At 37.1% G+C, this 22,550-nt stretch overlaps 1 protein-coding gene across 1 annotated transcript in view; it reads right to left on the minus strand.

The window, feature by feature from the left end:
* PTH2R (parathyroid hormone 2 receptor) overlaps positions 1 to 22,550 on the minus strand; it is a 100,892-nt gene that overhangs the window by 63,134 nt on the left and 15,208 nt on the right. The window contains exons 2-4 of the mRNA XM_053471466.1: positions 5,083 to 5,185; positions 1,235 to 1,348; positions 343 to 464 (exon numbers count right to left, since the gene is read on the minus strand). Coding sequence (XP_053327441.1) covers positions 343 to 464; positions 1,235 to 1,348; positions 5,083 to 5,185 — 339 coding nt within the window. The remainder of the gene's footprint in view (positions 1 to 342; positions 465 to 1,234; positions 1,349 to 5,082; positions 5,186 to 22,550) is intronic.

The raw sequence follows: 22,550 nt of genomic DNA on the forward strand, positions 1-22,550 counted from the left end.
GGAAAAGAGGGAAAAGGAACATACAACACTGACACACATAAACACAGGAATAGCCTAGGACTATATTATAACAAAGTACTCCAATATCCGGTGGGTCCCGGCGCTAAACCCTGCCTACTGTATTGCTAATAAGCTAAAACTAACCATTACATCTATACACAGAACAGAGAAGGACATACCTTTAGACTGCAGACTGAGACAACATAACAAACGGGTGGGGCACACCTTCCATCCAGGAATGGATTACAGCAAAGGGGGAACTGTAGCGAGACATGGGAACTGTAGCGAGACAGGGGAACTAGAGAGAAGCAGCTCAGCAGCTTGAATGGGGCCTGACATTACCTTTCCATGGCTCATTTCAGGTTCCAAGTAGCGAATACATTCTGAGTAGTTGGAGTATGTCTTGTTTAAACTGTGTAAGATATCCCATGTTCCATTAAGACTGCATCGTCTGAATACCAGCCCTAGAAAATAATTTAACACAAAATTAAGCTTAGAATTATTTTACATTTTCAGCCATCATTAATTATTAAAATACACATATGCAATAAATCATATCCAATTTGCATGTAATATTATACATATCCTATATCTAAAGAATAAGTGAAGTCTTCATGTCTCATCTCTCCATATAAAGAAGAGCTACCATCTACACAACTTTTATCATACAAAATTAAACAAAACTACCTATAACTTGATTTTTGTTTTTAAGTCAGAGTAACCGTCCTGGGAATTTTTTTCTTCCAACAGTAATAAGGAAAATGGGCATTGATGTATTGCTGGATTAATAGATGTTACTTGTAGAGGAAGATAAAATCTAAAATCTGAAGATGACACCTATGAGGTCCTGGAAGCTTAATGGATGCTACATGTTTTTTTCCATGTTCCTCTAGTAAAAGGCTGGTACTGAGGGATTAGTTAATCTCAGGGAAGCAGATATATGCAACAAAAGTTACAAGGGAATTTGACAACAAACATTCCTTATTCCCTATTTTCTAAATATATATGTAGAATTATATTACTGCATCTATTAGTTTATAAAAAGTCCATCTTGGAGTGTAACATGTAGAACTTTTTATATTACAAATACAAATGTTGATCATACATTTAAACAAAAATATAAACAACATAATAAATATTAAACTAATTATCTGTGAAAGAAATGTTCAGCTTGTAAATTGTGCATATCAATATCAACCAAAAAAACACATGGAATTTTAGTTATATGTAATACCTCTGTGATTAAAATCGTACACATAATGAGGACAAGCAACTGCAAGGATTTTTCCTGGTGTTCCTTTAGGCCAGCAAACTAATCCATCCCATTCTGGTACACAACCGCCTTCTCCTATTAAGATACAAAATAGGAAAATGAGAAAAGGTAAAAGAATTTGTAAGCTAAAACCTTGCTTCTGGTTTATGCTCCATAAACCTCCTAAACCACTACAAGATTCTAGGTCTATCCATGGCAGTAGTAACGCCAGCTTGAGGATGGGGTGATTGTTGTAATAGTTATCATTATGGTTTGTATACTCCCCCCCCCCATGGTGATTTAAATGCAGATTTAGACATGCTGTATATATATATATACGTATATATATATATTGCCCTACACAATGTTTTTGTTCCTTTTTAGTGAGTATACCTTTTAGAATCCAAACTGTCTTTATTCTAGAGATTTATTTTATTTTGTACATTATTGCTTTTTGAAATGATTTCCATCAGAATACAAATATGGTTAAAGCTACCAGATACCTAGATTTGACAACCGCTATATAAAATATATCTTTCACTCAATTAAAGCATAGAAAATATGGCATTTTACCTCAATTTCCATAATATATAAAATCAAAAGGATCTTCTGTTTAATAGCATGGTAACTGACTTGCCAACTGACATTTCCCCATTGTTTGTTGCCTCAAGGTTATAGAAGGACGTGTAGTTGTATGTTGGTAACATTTTAATCAATTGAAGCATTTTGCTAAGCAACCTACATAAATCAATGCACAAATTATCCACATGAGGTGTAAACCATTTAACTGCTAAAATAATTCCTCCAATGCTGTACAATAACCCATACAATTCTTATTTATTTGTTATTACTACCTTATTATAAGCCCTGGTGGAAATCCTTTTTTGTTAATGAGTCGAAAAGAATACATATTAAACTATTTTAGAATGCTGTGGGGATTGTGTATTTATTGCAGCATTGAGTGTTATTATTAGTAACAGAATTGGATGCATAGAAGCTTAACATGTTTTTTATATACTTACATAAATTGGCTGTAGCTTGTATGGCTAGGGAATATTTATCCAATTTACAGATGGGTTGTGTGCGTCAGTTTTTACAGTAGTAACTTGCTTTTCTAAACAAATATACATTAATACTAAGTCTACATTTCATTGTACCCTACCTAGTTTCAGCAATGGCAATTGGGTGAGATTCTATACCAGTGGTTGCTAAATTATGTATATATATCATTAGATTCCTGGGAACATTGCATCCTTATCAGATATACCATATTGTAAAAGAAAACAAGCTTGCAGTGGTCTATGAGTTCATAGGATTTGACAAAAATGGTGGGTTTTCAGCAGGAAATTTGGATCAATTCAAACATTGTTGGACCAATTTACTAGCTTTTTTTTATTCCCATAAATAAGAACTCAACTTGAAGTTGTATAGAAGGTAAGATGATTTCCTCTCCATGTTTACTTTCTTTTAAGTAAAAATAAGTATTATAAAAATAAATCTTATTAAGCAAAGCAGAGGTCAACACAATAATCAAGGACCCCCAACCTATATGCTTAGGGGCATAGAGATACTACTTATACCCTCCTTAACCACATCCATTATCCAGTGGAATGGAGAGAGGCGGACATTAAAATATTTTACATAATTGAAACTGAATCTACCATGAACCTCAGCACATGCCTCCCCCATTCAATTCCAAGTGGGTTGGGGGTTAACATCAAATAAACTCATCCCATGCCTTTCCCCTTCCAACCATACCCTCAATAAGATGCGTCAAATGCATCCTGTGGTGTATAAAGGATGCAAACTGCAAAAAAAGGTTTTAAACTTACCTTGAGGGGCCACCCAAGAAGTAACATGTCAACATAAAATACCCCATTGAAGAAAATAGAGATCATTATCTACCCAGACTTAATTTATCGATGATCTTAAAGTGCTAGGGCCAATATTAATCCCAAATCGATTCCTACAAATAATTAACTATGAACAAGGAAAATACATTTTGGGCCAGGTCCTTCATAAAGCAGAAATTAACAATTTCCTCTTACTCTTTAGTAAATCACCTCCCCCCTTCTATCTTATTTTCTTTTACACTAATCATGTATATCTCAGGCTCTCCACAGGCTGCTTCACATTACTAAGCTCCCTGGACAGACAATAAGAGGCAGAACGTGTTCAGTGTTTTTCTAGCTGCTTGTCAAAAAGTACAGAGATTGCGTTAGCTGTGATGTCATCATACGGTAGGTAATTCCCATTAAATTAGTTATAAAAAAAATATTCAGACAGCAGATACCTATTCTCACCCTTAGATTGGTCCTTATATCCCAATGTTTAAAGTTGCTGAAAAGGGACACTGGTTTTAGGAGGTGTGCACAGCAGGAATTAAGGCATTTCTTAGTCGATGGTCACTCTGACCTATTAGCTATTTATGTGATCGCTAAAGACATTTAGAAAAATAATGCATTTTAGTAACACAATTTGATTAATAAACATATTTTTTGCTATTCAGGATTGAGACTTTATGCCTCTAAGAACACTGTGATACACTCATACTCAGCAAACATCTTGAGCTCCTAGAACAGAGGGGCATCAGGGCAGAAAGGAGGACTTTGGGCCTAAAGGGGTGGCTGCTTTTTAGGATAGACCTTTGCCTTTTTTTGTTTTATGACCTGCTCTCTAAAGTTGCTGTTTATGAAATACTTAAATACAATATTTTGACACCTTTATCACCTCTTTACCTCAACGTTATATACATATATTTTTTGACTAGATTTCAACTATACAGCTAAAGCATTTACATGGCTGGTAATAAGAGAGGCTTTGTGGTAACAGAATAGTATGTGAGGGAAATCTAATGAAAATGTTGTTATAGCTTAAAAGGGAAGACAGTAACCCAGGAGGTAAAAGTACAAGAGGTCCAGCCACATGCACAAACCGGTGCTCACAATTTTAAACCGTGTGCACTATTTATACATCAATTACATGACTAAACAAATATGGATGTATACATCGGGGAGTTAGCAAGATGACTGATGAGCATTTTATGATACAATCTGACATTTAAACATTTAATTATGATAAATGAAACAGATATTAAACATATACAACCTAAATGTCTTAAACATATTTTGGGCATAGAGTGTTATTAAAAAAAAAAAAATAGATTTGGCATTCAGCAACGGCAATTAAAATATATGTTCCGAGCAGTAATGATAAAAACACCTACAAATGTGTTCTTTTGACTTTTGATATTTATTTGTGATGAATGTGTTTAACAGAACAGATATATCAAAAAAAATTGTTTTGTTAAATATGTTATCTTTACTAATTACAAATGATGCACATAGTCAACGGAAATTTTAACTAAAGCAGTAAATGACATGAATAAATTAAACAAATGACAGATGACAGTTAATGGGTGTCTATGGTAATAATTTAACATGTACTTTATTATAAGGGGAACTAAAAGGCCAAAGCAATCGTCTTGTTTTTTTTGTTTTTTTTTTGTAGAATTCTTTTGCGTCTTTATATAAAGTTGTTCAATTCAAAAGCAAGCTGTGAATGCATTTATTGTACAATACTCAAATAAGCCATAGTCTATAATGTTCCAGTATATTCATATTGCTAAAATATTAATTTTATTCACTCTTTGCTAGGTTACTTGGAGCTTTTTTCATTTGTACTTACTATCTGTCGGTGGGACAGTGGGTCAGAGTGGCAAAATCGAGACGATCTTGCACGAAATGGGACACTTGGGAGACATGATGAGTAATGCACCATTTATTAACATAAAATTCTAAAACACAAACTTAGTAATAGTAATACTTCACCATCTTCCTGCAGCTGGCCTGAGATGTTAAGTTCACACTGTATTTTAGCTTCCAAAAGAAGATATATCTGTTCTTCAGCTGTAACAGTACCATCAGAATCAACCTGGTTAATAAAAATACGTATTAAAACAGTAAACAATTCCTAAGAAAATACAATTATGCTTATTGAAGCATAAATACTTTTTTAGTTTAATGCCACCCACAGACTTGTTGGATATGTGAAAAAAGTGAAATATCTGGCTTTTAGCCCAATGCTAGCGGAACAGACATGGAACAGATGTGACTCATTTTTAGCTCAATATGATGTTACCCCTTCTACTCTGCAGCAATCATACAGAGATATGTATAAACGATTGTGAAATTACTGTTTGTTGATGAACGGTGGCCTCATTTTTTACTTTATATATTGCAAAATATTAAATGACACGTACCTGCTCTTTTGGTGTGCTCTGCAGGTGGAAATATGAATTTATCAATGAAATATTTGAATTTATCATATTAAAAAGTTATTTTATTTGCAAAGAATCTATGAAAAGATCTATGAGTGCACTTATTTGTGGATTTATATATATACAGTATATTTGCCTTATTTGTGACATCCACCTACACACGGAATAGCTTCATTATGCATTAAACAGATAAAAATGCAGTAAAAGACGATAATGAGTAACATACTGAAGTAGCAGAGCAGCAGAGCTCATGCCCTACTGCCAAATGGTATATGGCTTTTAACAGTTGCTTTATAACAGCTTTCCTTCTGTTGATCATTTTCTATAATTCACACATTTGCAAGTTTGCATTTGATGTTCTTATGTAACAGGACTTCATCTCTTTGGCATATTGTATGATGGGCATTTGTCACGGCCCACAGCGCAGCCATTCACCTGAGTACCCACGTCCGGCAGGTGCTCGTGGCATACCCCCTTCGCTACTGTCCCTCCTTCTTCTCCCATACCCCTGTGGAGGCGACGGAACGCGCCCTGTACATCATCATAGTTGGGGGTGTGGCTTAGAGGCATGGCAAGTTTAAAAGCCGAGCACTGGCTTTCATTCAGTGCACAGTTGTTTTAATGACTGAGCTTTCTATGTTACTGTGTTTCTAGTGGAAGATCGTTGCTAATATTTGCCTGATCCTGACTACGCTGATTTCTCCTCTCCTGACCCGGCTTGCCTGATCACTGTTTGGACTTTGTTACTGGTTTTTTGAGACTGTTATCACTATCCCTGCACACTGGGTTCCAAGCGTAATATAACATCCAAGCCCTTATGGAACCTGCAGGATTGGCTGAAGCAGTTGCCACACTCACACAACAGATTTTAGCCAGTCATTGCAAGATGTCCAAGCAGGGCAGAATCAGCTAGGGCAACAAATGCACCACCTGCAAGGCAATCCTAACGTTCATGGTGATCAGCTCCCAGCACCGCCTATGCTACCAGAGCCTGTGGTACTTCAGGGAGCAGTCGCCTCTGAACCACTGATACCCATGCCAGAAAGGTACTCGGGTGACTGCAAGAAGTATAACACATTTGTGACCTCTTGCCAGATCAGGTTCAACCTCAAACCAAAAACTTACACCTCGAACTATATCAAGATCCATACAGTCATATCCCTATTGTCTGAAGAACCCCAGCTCTGGGCTCACCACTGCTTCATAGCAACAGCCCAGTACTAGAAACGTGGGTTTTCTTCCGTCAAGCCATGGACTATATAGTGGAAATCAGGCGAGTGGCCATGGAGACTTCTTGGAAAGAATCGGCACTACATGACCAGTTCCGTTTTTGTGTGTCGGAATCCATTAGAGATGAATTAGCCCGTACCAATATACTGAATTCCCTAGATGAATTTGCCAGGCTGTCTATTCAAATAGACAGGAGACTTTGTGAAAGAAAGGCCGAACGTCAAACGACTCCTTCGTTTACCTGGTCTGCTATGCGACCACTGGTCAAACCAACCCCTAAGGACACACTCACCAGAGGCCGTTTATCTGTAGCTAAAAAAGAATGCAGCAGGACTCTTGATGTATGTTTGTATTGCGGTAATAAGAGAGAGTTGCTTACCCTTGGAAAACCATGCTTAGGTTCTGCATTCATTGGTTTTCCAAGGGTAAGCAACTCTCTCTGTTGGGTCCCTCATTTTGAGACACTCATGGGAATTAAATAAATTGGCAAGTTAAATTTGTATGAATGCATAAGTCTAATTCTTTATATCTTTGGCTTTATGATTGGGGTTGTTGTCATGCTGCACTATACATTTGGGGCCAATCAAATGCCTCCCTGATGGTATTGCATGATGGATAAGTACCTGCCTGTACCTCTTAGCATTAAAGAGACCATAAATTTTGACCAAATCCATTTGCGGGAATTCAGACCTAAACATTCAAGGTGCCTGTACCATGCGTCACTGTTGCCTGCAAACACTAATCCTTGTACCACTCTCCAGCCCTTCGGCAAAAAAAGTTCCTTCTTCTACATCCTTGTTACCACATCCGAGGTATGGCTTTTTGGCCGCGGGTCTTCCATAAAAACCACTTCTGACCATTTGTTGAATAATTTAAAAAAAAAAACTTTCAGCGTGTCTTTTTTTAAAAGCATTCTTAGTTTACAGCATTTTGCACACCTACAGTAAATGTTTGCCCAGTACTGTATAGTTATATGTATCAAAATATAAGATAAAAAAGCTCCTTGAAGGTTATGTATAAAAAAAATGAAATGTACCGTGGGATCTCAGATGTTACTTCCTAAAATGTCGTCTGAGGACCTGAAAACTCATAAGATTGTATATTGTTTTCTTGGACCAATAGAAGGTATTACGTTTGACTAAAGACTAAAGGTCTTAGACTTCTTTTGGACCAATATGACTATATCAGTTTTGATTATTTTGACCCCATGTAGAAGCCATATCCTTACACAAAACTATAACCCACAAAAAAATGCAATAATATAAAAGCACAATTTCCTGAATATAATCTGCATGATATCTGTAAAAAATGTCCCTACATATCATATCAACACCACTAAAGTTTTCCTACTTTTTATCATACGCTTCCTTATAGGATATTGATGGTCTTGTAAAAATTGTGCATATATATCAAAGTTTTTTAAAACCATAACAATCAAAAGAAAGTTCCTGCAGCCTATTACGTTGGTTACCGTGGTGATGAGACAACTTTTCGAACTGTTCTAAAAATACTTAATTTCTTTTCTCGTTTCAAATTTTTGACCTCTCCTTTTAAATGTTCTTTTCACCTAGAATGTGCTAGTCACACAGAAGAGTGAATTAGAGGTTAAACATACTAAAAAGAATCATTTTTATTTCCACAATTTATTTTCTCTTATTCAGGACCATCTCAGCCTGCTGTAAAAGCTCTTTGTCTTCAGCCACACACTACTCATAATGAAGTTAGTGAGATGAAATCTTTGTGTCCTAAAGATTTTCTGTATATATCCAGATTACTGAATATACCCCACAGTGAAATTATGTATAAAATTAATTTCAGATTTAAATGCAAACATTGGGGGGATGATTTATGAACTAACAACAAGTGCATGTGGTTAGTGCACTGGACAATATCGTTGGCCACGTCTAAAGTTCAATCCCGAAGTTCCATGCAAATGGTTAAGAAGAATTTAACCACCATACTTTGGGTCTAACAGTTCTGAAGTACTTTATAAAATGTCTGCATTCATCTGATTTTTAGCAAGTCAGAGTATTCAATAGTTTGTGTGGTGCAGCTTCGCATATAACCCCATACCCCCCAGTGTTAAAACGCCTCACTACGTTCTAAAAAGATGCGCAAAGCTATACATATATTCCTGATATGGAATATGCGGCATCAATCCTTAAAGGTTTTACAAAAAGAGAGAGTAGCTGAATATAGAAAGAAAATAAATTAAAAAGATGGGAGTTCGAAATAGGAAATATGACATGTAAAGTGACAAACAATCTGGTTGCAAAGGAGAGAGATAAAGATATAGGAGGGGGTAAGAAATGCAGCTCTCTTATCCACTCAGTGACAGTCTCTTGACAGTCTGTCTGTCAGAAGCACTGTGTTGCTGTGCATGCACCTGCATTTATACTTATATACATAAGGAACACGGAGAGCTCAAGGGGGCCAGCCCAATTAGACACAAGGGTAAAAAATGTACCTAACTCAATACCATGCAAGGACATCATGAGGCATATCCCTACTGTGCATGCAAATCCTAATTCAAATTAAATTGGATAAGCTATGACATCACAGGTATTTTGCCCACATAACATCATACCTGTACGACACTGTCTTTCTGTAAGCCCATCTGTAACCTGCCAGATGGGCTACCTTATTACTCAACTGACTCACTGGGCTGCCAGCCTTCGCCTGGTCTGAACACATGTTAACCTTTTTGGAAAGAAGAATTCAAACGTTTTTAATTAAGACATTTTTTTTCATATTATTTCTCGTTTAAGAAAAACAACGGCCAACACAATAACGTGGTTCCACTGGCTGTGGACTTTAATATCTATTCCTTCAAGACATTAACACAAATATAAATACAATACTAAGCTGCTAATAACAAATGAGGGAAATTAGCATCTTAAGGACTGTTTGTTCAGGACTTTGTGTTTGTTGATAAATTTAATTAGGAACAAGTTTGTGTTAGAGTCGGAGTGAGGGTAATTGGAACATAAATATGAATATAAGCAATTAATAATCAGAAGGTAAACACAAGATGCTTGTTAAAAGCTAATACTGAAAAATCATATAATTTTTTTCTGAACCTTTTGTTCGTACTTAGCATAATTATTTCATGCAATAAATAATCCCTATTAATGCTTAAAGATTATAGCACGGGAAGACAAAACTGTGAGAGTGCTTTCCAGTCTCTTGATGATTCAGGATACCTGATTGCCAAGGTTTTTTTTCATGAGGTTTGTTAGAGAACATTGGGACACTTATTTACACTCAGCCAATTATTTCCAAACGTCTAAAATACGATACACAAAGCAACAGACTTGAAATTGTAAAGGTTTTCCTTGATTGCATTGATCAGAATAAGTTGTACTGAAATGTACTGTACCGGCATTGTGTTCTATCTGAGAACATATTCTTTGCACAGTCTTAAAGGAGTAAGTCAAGGACAACACAGAAAATCTGATAACCTGTGATATGTCTGTAAACAATATGCGGCAAACAAGTGCAGGCTGAGTCTGTAAGGAATTACAATAATTTTCATATTAATGCACAAACTAGCTGTAAAATTTACAGTCTTTAAATAGCCTGCCCATTAAGGGAATCTCCACTTGGGATAGTCTCTAATTATGGCTCCCTTGTGCCATTACACAAGTGAGCTGTCATTTGTTTGCCTTTGGGAACAGTACTGGGCTGAAACGTAAGACTTTCTCAAGTGGGGGATTCACAGAGGGCGCAAGTAAAGCCAAGTGCCCCCCTCCCCAATGAATTCCCTCTATAACATACACTTATTCAGACAAAATAGAAGATATGTGTTTATAAAATATTATAGAATATATATTCACACACCTATTACAGCAGGAATTTAAAACTTGACCCGCTGTAGCAATTATTAACAAGGATGGTTTACATAGGACATTGGGTATACTGTACAGTAAATGGTGATCTGGCTAAAATAAAAACACATTATATAAGGTCCTTGTTATTAATGATTAATTTAGAGTTTCATCACTGGAAACACGTAACAATTTTTTTTAGGTACAATTAGTAGAAAACACCATACAAATTGAGGACTAAATGAAGAATTAAAGAAGTATAATAAAATATCAATGTGAGTGTGACTTATTTTGTAGATATACATTATGTTTAAGTGATAAAGAAATAATTGCAGGAATTTCTAATGTTTATGGCTAAAAATAGAACTTCACATTTTATACCCATGCTTTTATCTTATCAGAAATTCTTGAATAGCGATAATGGAAAAAGTTTATTTAAAAAGGCTTTCCCATCCGCTATGTTGAATTCAGACCTATTATAACTAAATAAACCATTAGAAACATCATTCCTAGTACCGTTGAATACCCCAAATCTGAGAAATAGTTATTTAAAAAAAAAAAAATTTAGAATCTGCATAACAGCACAAAGGAACAGTACAGTAAAGCGATATAATTCTTTCATCAAGTAAAACGTTTGCTCAATCATAATTTTTACCAGGAACACTTGTCATTTTTGTGACACTTTTGTTGCCAAAGAAACAGAAAATACAGTATGTTGTTATATGTGATGAATCTTTCAGAGCCGATCCGCTAAGGTTAGTATTCTTACTATATTAGGGGGCGCATTTAATATTTTGTCTCAGTGGAACCACACCTTTAATAAACAGCAGCAATATCAATAAAAATATATGTGTAATGGGAACAGCTAGCAACCCCTGCAGATTGCGGATCACAAGAAAAGGTCAACTGCTGTAATTATTTATTTAAAATGAACAAGACACATTAACAACAAGATTATAAAAAAGTTAAAACCCTCAAGGTTTGCTCATTCATATTTAAACCGACAGCTAAAGTTTAATACCACTCAGACATTAGAGCGAATAACATTTTAGTAACAATACAGATTATCAGAAATGTTTTAAATTCACCAAGTTTATTATGCATTATGAATGGGCAATCACCAGTGAACTTTCATTGCAAGGGCTAAACAGGTCATGTTAACTATCCCTAATTAACCTTCTTCAGACACACAAAATAACTTTCCAGAAACTCTGAGATTAATAAATGAAACACTGATTGCGATGGCAGGAGCTGTCCCCACAAAACAAATGGGGACTACCCCATGACCTACCATTCTAAGAGCCAACCATTGTGCACTGGGGGATTAGATAAACTATGCAATTACTTGCCTAATGTCACCTTGGTTCTTCCCCTAGTATGCCAGGTGGAGTCCAAAAACAGAAGTATGGCTCAAAGACTGTATGATACTCTTAGAAGCTTGATAACCCGTTTTAAATGTGACCACTTGTGCTCAAGCCCATGGCCCAAACCTTAAGTTGTACTATCCCCTAAAGCAAACATCCCAAAGCTCCCACCTCACCATTAAACCCTTCCTCACTAAGGAGGGTAATGAATTTGTAATTATGTTAGTTATGTATATTTTATTTGCATAGAAACAATTTAATATGGGACAAACAAAAAACCTATAATATTCACTGTTTTACTTTGGGCATCCATGAATCTTCATGAACGATATTTTAAACTCCTCCACCGATGGTACTACGTACCAACCACCTTACACAAAATGTTTAGAGCCACCTCTAATAAATGCTGGAAATGTCAGCTAGAACTGGGAACCATGTCTCACATATGGTGGAGCTGCGACAAATTTACTAGCTTAAAGCTTGAAATTGCGAAACTATTTAAAACTTTATTTGGTTTTGATTGGATTTAATCTCCACAATCTTTTTTATTTCATATAGATATGCCGGTAAAAAATAGACCAAATTCAAGCTTAGCTATTAATGTGTTAGCAGCAACCAAATTTTTTATTGCACGGAACTGGAAATTAGAAGAACCTCCAACTTGGCCACAGATTCTAAATCAAATCAACTATCAATATCAAATGGAGAAACATTCTTTCAGAATTCATAACAACATAACATACAATGTAATTTGGTCGCCCTGGTGAAAGCTAATGTCTGAAAATGACCAAATATAAAAGTCAATGAGATTCTTCTTTTTTCCTACATCTTTTTCCTTGGCATTTTCTCTTCCTCCCCTCTCCTCCTTGACAGCCCATATATTCTATTAAATCTTGAATGATTAGTTTATTAATGTTAAATAGATCACTCTATGAAATTAAATAATGTATATGAAACAGTAAATAATGTATTTATTATGATACAATCTGCATACGATCATTGAGATCTATGATTGTATCAATTTCCTTCTTGATATTGGAAAACAGTTTTTTCTTCCCTTTATTTAATATTATTAATTTTATACCTAAAAGAATAATAAAAATGCCTTTAAAAAATTGTGGGGCAGGTACAGTATATTGACAGTTTTACTTACCTTTGGCTAAATATATATATATATATATATATATATATATATATATATATATATATAGTAGAACAGATGAAGAAATGTATAAAAAAAACAAGTATATTGGCTCACTGGAAAATTCCATATATTCCCAGGAGTTTCCACTGGCTGAAATCTTACAAGGAACTTTAAATTCAACATTGAGGCTGTTTAACCGTGGGCCAATAAACTAATTATACCCAGTATGCTATATTCTAGCATAAACTATTTTTCAATTTTTAAATGTTCCCTCTTCCCTTGAAATGCGCCACCAGGCTAAAATGTGCAATTACATTATTAAAGTACAGTCTAAAAACTCACAACCAACAATATAATTGGTAAGGATCAATATTGGTAGAATATACTCCCCTGAAATGATAAAATATGCCAAGATATATATATATATATATATATGTACACACACTCACGGGCCACTTTATTAGGTACACCTGTTCAATTGCTTGTTAAAACAAATAGCTAATCAGCCAATCACATGGCAGCAGCTCAATTTATTTAGGCATGTAGATGTGGTCAAGACAACTTGCTGAAGTTCAAACCGAGCATCAGAATGGGGAAGAAAGGGGATTGAAGTCACTTTGATTGTGGCATGGTTGTTGGTGCCAGATGGGCTGGTCTGAGTATTTCAGAAACTGTTGATCTACTGGGATTTCCACGCGCAACCATCTCTAGGGTTCGAAAAAAAAAGAAAATATCCAGTGATCGGCAGTTGTGTGGACGAAAAATGCCTTGTTGATGTCAGAGTTCAGAAGAGAATGGGCAGACTGGTTTGAGGTGACAGAAAGGTAACAGTAACTCAAATTATGCAGGTATGCAGAATACCAGAATACTATATCTGAACAAAAAACACGTTGAACCTTGAAGCAGATGGGCTACAGCAGCAGAAGGTCACACCGGGTGCCACTCCTGTCAGCTAAGAACAGGAAACTGAGGCTACAATTCACACAGGCTCACCAAAATTGTACAATGGAGGACTGGAGGAATCTTGCCTGGTCTGAAACAACATGAAAGCATGGATCCATCCTGCCTTGAATCAACAATTCAGGGCGGTGGTGTAATGGTGTGGGGGACATTTTCTTGGCACACTTTGTGCCCCTTAGTACCAATTAAGCATTGTTTAAACACAACAGTATTGTTGCTGACCATGTCTATTCCTTTATGACCACAGTGTACCCATCTTCAGGATAATGCAGCATGTCACAAAGCCCACATCATCTCAAACTGGTTTCTTAAACATGACAATGAGTTCACTCTACTACAATGGCCTCCACAGTCACCAGATTTCTGATACAGTGTCTAATTCTATTTTCATCTTCTTTCCTCTTGGATTTCTATTCAATGTATTTCTTTAGAAAAATAATAAGAGATAAATGGTTGTTTGGAGACAATATCCAGGTCACTATGGAAAATACAAAAATGTAGAAAAAAAAAATCAATCAACTCAGGAAACTGGTGGAGCAAACGATGACATTTATTGCCATAACGCTGCTGTTTCTCACATGACACACAATTTATCTCCAAAGTGCACAGAAGGATCTTGTTATATTTTGCTGGGAAAGCACCCTTTTCGATAAGCTCAGCAGAAAAATAATTAACAAGAAATTAAGAAAAATGAAAAAGTTTAAAAATAGGAAAGAATGTGTCACCATAGTTATCCTAGCCAGTTTTTAACCAAATGTGAGTACAAAGATTCAGTGTTAAAAATTCTAGCTAAATATTTCTAGCTAAATATTTATCATCTAACAAGATATCTCTGCTTGTTGCTCCATATTAAGACCTTCTCCAAGTATTGTTCTTAATAAATGTTTCCCTATAAATTCCAGTTTATTTATTCAGTAACAGCAATGTAAGTAACACTGCGGACAAGTTTACATGGTTAAAGTTTATTTATATAGCACCAACAATTTACGCAGCTCCTCTTATTATACATACATTCAAGATGAATGACAAGACTAGAGTTGACAGACAAACCAATACATTAGGTAACAACAGGCCGGCTCACAAGGTTGCAATCTAGAGAGAATGGGGTGAGGAGAAACATACGGTATGGAGACAGGGGAGAGGTAGTGTGGGGGTTGTATTAGTGTCAGGTAATTTCTAACTAATGAGATGGTATGCTTCTCTGAAGAAGTGGGTTTTGAGATTTTCCTTGAAAAGTGAAAGCTGGAGGTTAGGTGGAAGTGAATTCCAGACATATGGGGCAGCACAAGTGAAGTCTTGTAAGCAGTATAAGGAAGAGATGATAAGTGAAGAGTACGGGGGTATTTTGTTATGAGGGCGGAAATGAATGTAGGAGCAGTATCATCAAGGGCTTTCTATGTTAGTACAATGATTTTAACTTAAATTATTGAGGTAATAGGGAGCCAGTGTAAGGTTTCACAGAGTGGGGAAGTAGAAGAAGAATGTCGTGTAAGCAACATAAGTGCTTTGGATAGACTGCAGAGGAGAGAGTCAAGTCAGAGGAATGCCAACCAGAAGAGTTTTGCAATTATCAAGGCGGGAATGAACCAGGAGTTTTGTGGCTTTGTGGGTGAGGAATGGATGGATGTGAAAGATGTATTTTAGAAGCAGGATATGGCAAGGGACTGAATGTGAAGGATGAAGGAAAGGTTTGAGTTAAAGATGACCCCAAGGCATCGGGCCTGGATAATAGGAGAGATAGTCATGTTGTTAACAGAGACAGAGAATTCAGGTACTGGGGTGGAAGATAATGAACTCAGCTTTAGATAAATTACGTTTCAAGTAGCACTGTGACATCCATGAAGAAATAGAAGACAAGCAGTAGGTAATGTTAGGGTATTAAGGTTTAAATTGTTTTTTTTCTTATGGAATTCAGTAAAAAAGCAAAATCACTTCCCACAGTGTGGATACGGCAGGCCATTACAAATGCTGTTGACACGTTTATTGAAGGTTATTTTATATTAATTATTTGGTTAGGCATATAGGTTTTTGTGCTTTTACCATTATATCGTAGAATATAATGAACAGTACCCAAAACTTAAAGCAAAAAATAAATAAATCAATAATAAATTATCTTGTTAACAAATAATTACAATCATGACTAACATTAATTGTGAAAAAGTTCAACTGAACGTAAATGCATTTCTCTGCATTTGCCTGTTAGAAATGCCACCAGTATAAGACATAAACATCGTACTGAGTATCTACAATTACCAAAGAAATGATCTATTTATAAATAATTATTATAAACTATTATTATTAATTATTATTAAAATTATTTATTTATAAACTGTTTTACTTTCTCTATTTTTAAAGTTATGTAAAATAAAATAATTGTTTGAAAAATAACAAAATTGTACCACAGAGTTTGAAAAAAAACAAAATTGTACCACCGATTTATACAGTGTTGTTATAAATATATGATAAATTAAATGACTTGCAATTGTTACTATACATTTAACTATGTGGGTCGTTATTTTTAGTGAAATATTGAAATAAGAAATACCACGGAGTATTTGCTAACAGTTTGAGCTAACATGGAACCTCAGGGTCGTTCCAATTATTCAAGCTAAAGATGGCTGACTGTCAGCAACTTGGGTCCAATATTAACTTGGCTGCCAACATTGGGAATAGGTGGTATAATCAATCAACTCAGCCACTTTGATTTTGTTTTTTCTTACCTCAGCACATCTAAACTTGAGTATTAAGTAAGATGCATGATCCAAGTCTAAAATTTTGGAAAATATATTCTTCCTCAATGTATTTAATTTATTAATTAGGAAGTTGGTAAATGTTGGTGGAAGGGAACAGAGGTCAAGTTGAAAATGCTGTGTGCTGTTGCTCAAGTTCAACTTTTGCTTCAACCCAGCTGAAAATGTCTTGAGTTCAACATCACAGTTCATGAACTTCAGATATTAATGGTGGCAAGCTGACTAATGAAAGTTTATTGAATACATTCATAGTTACATAGTTATATAGGCTAAAAAAAGACATGCGTCCATCAAGTTCAGCCTTTCCTATATCTGTTAATTTGTTTCTGTTGACCCAAAAGACGGTAATAAAACCCCAGTTTGGCTCTTTCCAGTTTTGCACTAACCAAGGAAAAAAATCCTTCTTGACCCCAAAATGGCAGTCAGATTTCTCCTTGGATCAATAAGCTGTTTCCCCATAATTAAAGATTGTATCCCCAAAGTATCCATCCAGTTGCTGGTTGAACGTCTGTACAGACTCCGATAAAACTACCTCTGCAGGCAGAGAATTCCACATCCTTATTGTCCTTACTGTAAAAAAAACCCTTTCCTCTGCTTTAGACTAAGTCTACTTTCTACCAGTCTGAACGCGTGACCACGTGTCCTATGCATAGTCCTGTTTATGAACAGATTTCCACACAATGGTTTGTATTGGCCCCGAATATATTTATATAATGTTATCATATCCCCTCTGAGGCGCCGTTTTTCTAAACTAAACAGATTTAAATTTGTTAACCTTTCTTCATAACTATAGTGCTCCATTCCTTTTATTAATTTTGTAGCGCGCCTCTGCACCCTTTCTAGTGCTATGATATCCTTTTTTAGAATAGGTGCCCAAAATTGCACAGTATGTTCAAGGTGTGGCCTTACCATTGATTTATACAGAGGCAAAATTATATTTTTATCCCGTGAATTGATGCCCCTTTTTATACACGACAATACATTACTGGCCTTGGCAACTGCTGACTGACATTGCCCATTGTTGCCTAGTTTGTTGTCTATAACATTTCCCAAATCCTTCTCATTTGTCGTTACCCCTTATTCACTACCGTTTAGGGTGTAGGTTTCTTGTGCTTTCCTTACCCCGAAGTGCAGGGCCGGACTGGCCCACCGGGATACCGGGAAATTTCCCGGTGGGCCGGAAGGTCCGTGGGCTGGGCGGCCATGAAGACAGCCGCTGAGCTGCCCCCCAGGCTGCCCGAAATCTAATCAAAGTGGGCCGGAAGGTCCGTGGGCTGGGCGGCCATGAAGGCAGCCTCTGAGCTGCCCCCCAGGCTGCCCGAAATCTAATCAAAGGGTGCTGATGCGGCCGGCCGGCATCAGCACCCAGCAGCCGTGTGCGATGGCCGTCTAGTGATGGGAGCAGTGTGAGGGGTGAAAGCTCCGCCCCCTCGCACTGACCTTTCACCCCTCACGCTGCTCCCATCACTATGCGGCCATCAGATTGCTGGGAATGTAATCTGAACGGCCGATGTGTGCTGATGCCGCCGGCCGCCTCTGCTTTAATACTTTTTTTTTACTTTATATGGCAAGCCGATCCAGCTTACCATATAAATAATAAAAAAAAAGTGTTAAAGTAGCTCCGCCCGGGGGCATCAGCACGCACCGGCCGTTTAGATTACATTCCCAGCAGTCTGATGGCTGCATAGTGATGGGAGCAGCGTGAGGTGGAAGCTCCGCCCCCTCGCGCTCAGACTGCTGCAGCACCGGATGTCAGGTCAGTGGCATCCTGGCTGTCAGCATAGAGGAGAACAGTGTGCAGCTACCAGGAAGTCAAGAGAAGTAGAAGGTGAGTAAAATAATGTATTTTTTGTACTGTATGTTTTTTGTATTTGTTAAAAACAAAAAAAATCGGCATGTGTGTGTATGTAAGTGTGTCCCCCTATATGCCACTCTGCCTCCAGAAATGCCTTATACCCCCCTATATGCCACTCTGTCCCATGATATGCCTTTTAACCCCCTATATGCCAGAGTTGCATATAGGGGTATAAGGCATTTCTGGATGCAGAGTGACATATAGGGGGTCAAAAGGCATATCTGGAGGCAGAGTGGCATAAAGGGGGTTAAAAGGTATATCATGGGGCAGAGAAGCATATAGGAGGGTATAAAACATATCGGGGAGGCAGAGTGGCATATAGGGGGCATAGGGCTTTTCTGGAGGCAGAGTGCCCCATGATATGCCTTTTAACCCCCTTCATGCCACTCTGCCTCCAGAAATGCCTTATACCCCCTATATGCCACTCTGTCCCATGATATGCCTTTTAACCCCCTATATGGCAGAGTGGCATATAGGGGGTTAGAAGGCATATCATGGGACAGAGTGGCATATATTATTTTTTATTTAATATGGCAAGCTGGATCGGCTTGCCATATAAAGTAAACAAAAATGTCCCATGATATGCCTTTTAACCTCCTATATGGCAGCGTGGCATATAGGGGGTTAGAAGGCATATCATGGGACAGAGTGGCATATAGGAGGGTTGAGGCATATCAGGGAGGCAGAGTGGCATATAGGGGGGTATAAGGCTTTTCTGGAGGCAGAGTGCCCCATGATATGCCTTTTCACCCCCTTTATGCCACTCTGCCTCCAGAAATGCCTTATACCCCCCTATATGCCACTCTGTCCCATGATATGCCTTTTAACCCCCTATATGGCAGAGTGGCATATTGGAGGTTAGAAGGCATATCATGGGACAGAGTGGCATATAGGGTATAAGGCATTTCTGGATGCAGAGTGACATATAGGGGGTCAAAAGGCATATCTGGAGGTGGAGTGGCAAAAAGGGGGTTAAAAGGCATATCACGGGGCAGAGGGGCATATAGGAGGGTTGAGGCATATCAGGGAGGCAGAGTGGCATATGGGGGGTATAAGGCATTTCTGGAGGCAGAGTGACATAGGGCGTAAAAGGCATTTCTGGAGGCAGAGTGGCATATAGGGGATTAAAAGGCATATTATGGGGCAGAGTGGCATATGGGAGGGTATAAAGCATATCAGGGAGGCAGAGTGGCATATAGGGGGCATAAGGCTTTTCTGGAGGCAGAGTGCCCCATGATATGCCTTTTAACCCCCTTCATGCCACTCTGCCTCCATGAACCCTTACAAAAAAATTACTGCAGTTTTTCTGAAGTAATACTGCTATTTTTTGGACATGAAAAAACTGCAATACTGCACTTTTACTGCAGTATTACTGCACATTTACTGCAGTTTTACTGCATTTGTACTTCACTGTACTGCAGTTGTACTGCAGTTATTTTTGTACGGAAGTACAAAGCAATAAAGCTACAGTGCATTGAAGTACAACTGTAGGTTTGCAATATAAAAAAAAAAGTGCGGTAAATGTGCAGTAAAACTGCAGTACAGTGAAGTACAAATGCAGTAAAATTGCAGTAAATGTGCAGTAAATGTGCAGTAAAACTGCAGTAAATGTGCAGTAATACTGCAGTAAAAGTGCAGTATTGCAGTTTTTTCATGTCCAAAAAATAGCAGTATTACTTCAGAAAAACTGCAGTAATTTTTCGTAAGGGAATGCCTTATACCCACTATATGCCACTCTGTCCCATGATATGCCTTTTAACCCCCTATATGGCAGAGTGGCATATAGGGGGTTAGAAGGCATATCATGGGACAGAGTGGCATATAGAGGGTATAAGGCATTTCTGGAGGCAGAGTGGCATATAGGGGGTTAGAAGGCATATCAGGGGGCAGAGTGGCAAGCCTGGGGGCAGAGGTGCATAACTCGGGGGTAGGTTGTCAAATGAAAGGAAATAAAAACCAAACATGTCTCAATCATAGCTTTTATTAAATTAAATATGAAATAGTTTACATGAATTAATAAAGAAATAAAAGTTTCTTACCAGAATATCGTGAAGAATAATGTGATCAGTGTTTTGTTCCACTGAATAAAATGGAACTCTTTCATCTAAAAATGTTCGCAGTAGTAAATGTTTTGATCCCATTATGTGTAATGTATTTCATTTATTAGGGCCTTTTAACACTTTTGCTTTCTGGCATTTTAATACAAATAATGAGATAAAAAGAATGGCACATAGTGTGACTCGGGTGTGTATAAGGGGTGCGTGTGGGTATAAGAGCTTCACCGTGAGATAAACTATATGGGGCTGGTCTCCAAATTTTTCCAGGGCTGCTTTTCAGTCCCAGACCGGCCCTGCCGAAGTGCATAACTTTGAATTTATCTACATTGAATTTCATCTGCCATTTGTGTGCCCAGTCCCCCAGTCTATCTAGATCCCTCTGCAGCACAGTAATATCCTGCTCGCACTGTATTACTTTACCTAGTTTAGTGTCATCTGCAAACACAGAAACATGACTTTCAACTCCATTCAATGTATGCTACCCTGAAAAAAATATTTTTTATTTTATATGGTAACACTATTCTGGACTGTGTTCTGAATTTAATTCCTTTCCTTTCAGATAAAAGCTGAGGTCTGTGTCTGCAGAGGGGAGGATTAGCTAGTGTCTGACTCAGCTCTGCTCGCCCACCTCAAGTATTAATCTATACTGCCCACACATTTATCTATATGCTGCCTTAACATTTGTTTAAAAGGGTTCATGCGTTTTTCAAATGTTTACAATATATACTTCCATACAATGGTTCTTATTCATGAAAATATTTAAAATCCAGTGTTTCTGGAAGAAGATATATATATATATATATATATATATATATATATATATATACACAAAGCTAATTAGATCTACTTTTTCATCTGTTGTGGAAAAAGCTCAATCAGATTATTTTTCTATAGAGGCCACACAGATAAGAAGATCTAAGTGCTTGTTAATGCATTGTCACAAATAGTAGCACAACTAAATTAGCTGTTTACCACTTACATGGCAGACCACTTCTGAGATGCATCATTATTATTAGAAATACCACACTTTAGAAATGAAATGCATCTGTTCCTGCTTGCTTTCAGAAAGCACTAAACAGATTCACACAACTGAACTAATCTGAATCGATCTGAAACATCTGCTTGAAAATTCTTATTTTAATTTACCAAATTTTCCATAATGGACTAGATCAGGGTTTTCTGTATTACAGGCCTTGAAGGATGGAAAAGACCAGAAATTGTATACAGCATTTCTTTAATCCCTAGAGTGCCAGCTACACAATTGATATGACGCTTACTCAATAGGGGTGCGGTGTGAGCTACGTACCATGTACCACGTGGGACCCTCCTCTTTTCTGTAGTACAGACTACGCTTGAGCCCTCCGTTTAAGAAGAAAGCTGTATGTTCAAAAAACTCTGATCAGCAGTTTCTTTGATTATAAAAAATAATCTGATGGCTACCTTTGTTGTCTCCAACATCCATTGCTCTCATCCACAATAATAATAGTGATGGGAGATATAGTAGGCATGTCAGAGACGAAAAGGTTCCCATACTTAAGGGCGTATGTATTTTTTTCTTGTTTACGGATTTTTTTTGGCATGAATACAAAGTTAAACCTCTTCCTTAATGTACCTACTTTGTGCTATATTTTTTAAGAAAAAATGGCGTTTAACTCACTTTTAGTATTTGGTTTGAGTAAAATTGGGTGAACAATTTAGTCTATTTTGTATTTTTGCTCATACATACCAACAATCAGATGCACTGTTTACCCTAAACCAAGTACCTATGAACATCTTGTCCAACAACTTGTCCTGAAAAAATAACATATAGTTTCCCTAGTGAAAGTGTAAGC

The sequence above is a fragment of the Spea bombifrons genome, chromosome 7, assembly GCF_027358695.1.
Source record: "Spea bombifrons isolate aSpeBom1 chromosome 7, aSpeBom1.2.pri, whole genome shotgun sequence".
Taxonomy (NCBI): Eukaryota; Metazoa; Chordata; class Amphibia; order Anura; family Pelobatidae; genus Spea; species Spea bombifrons.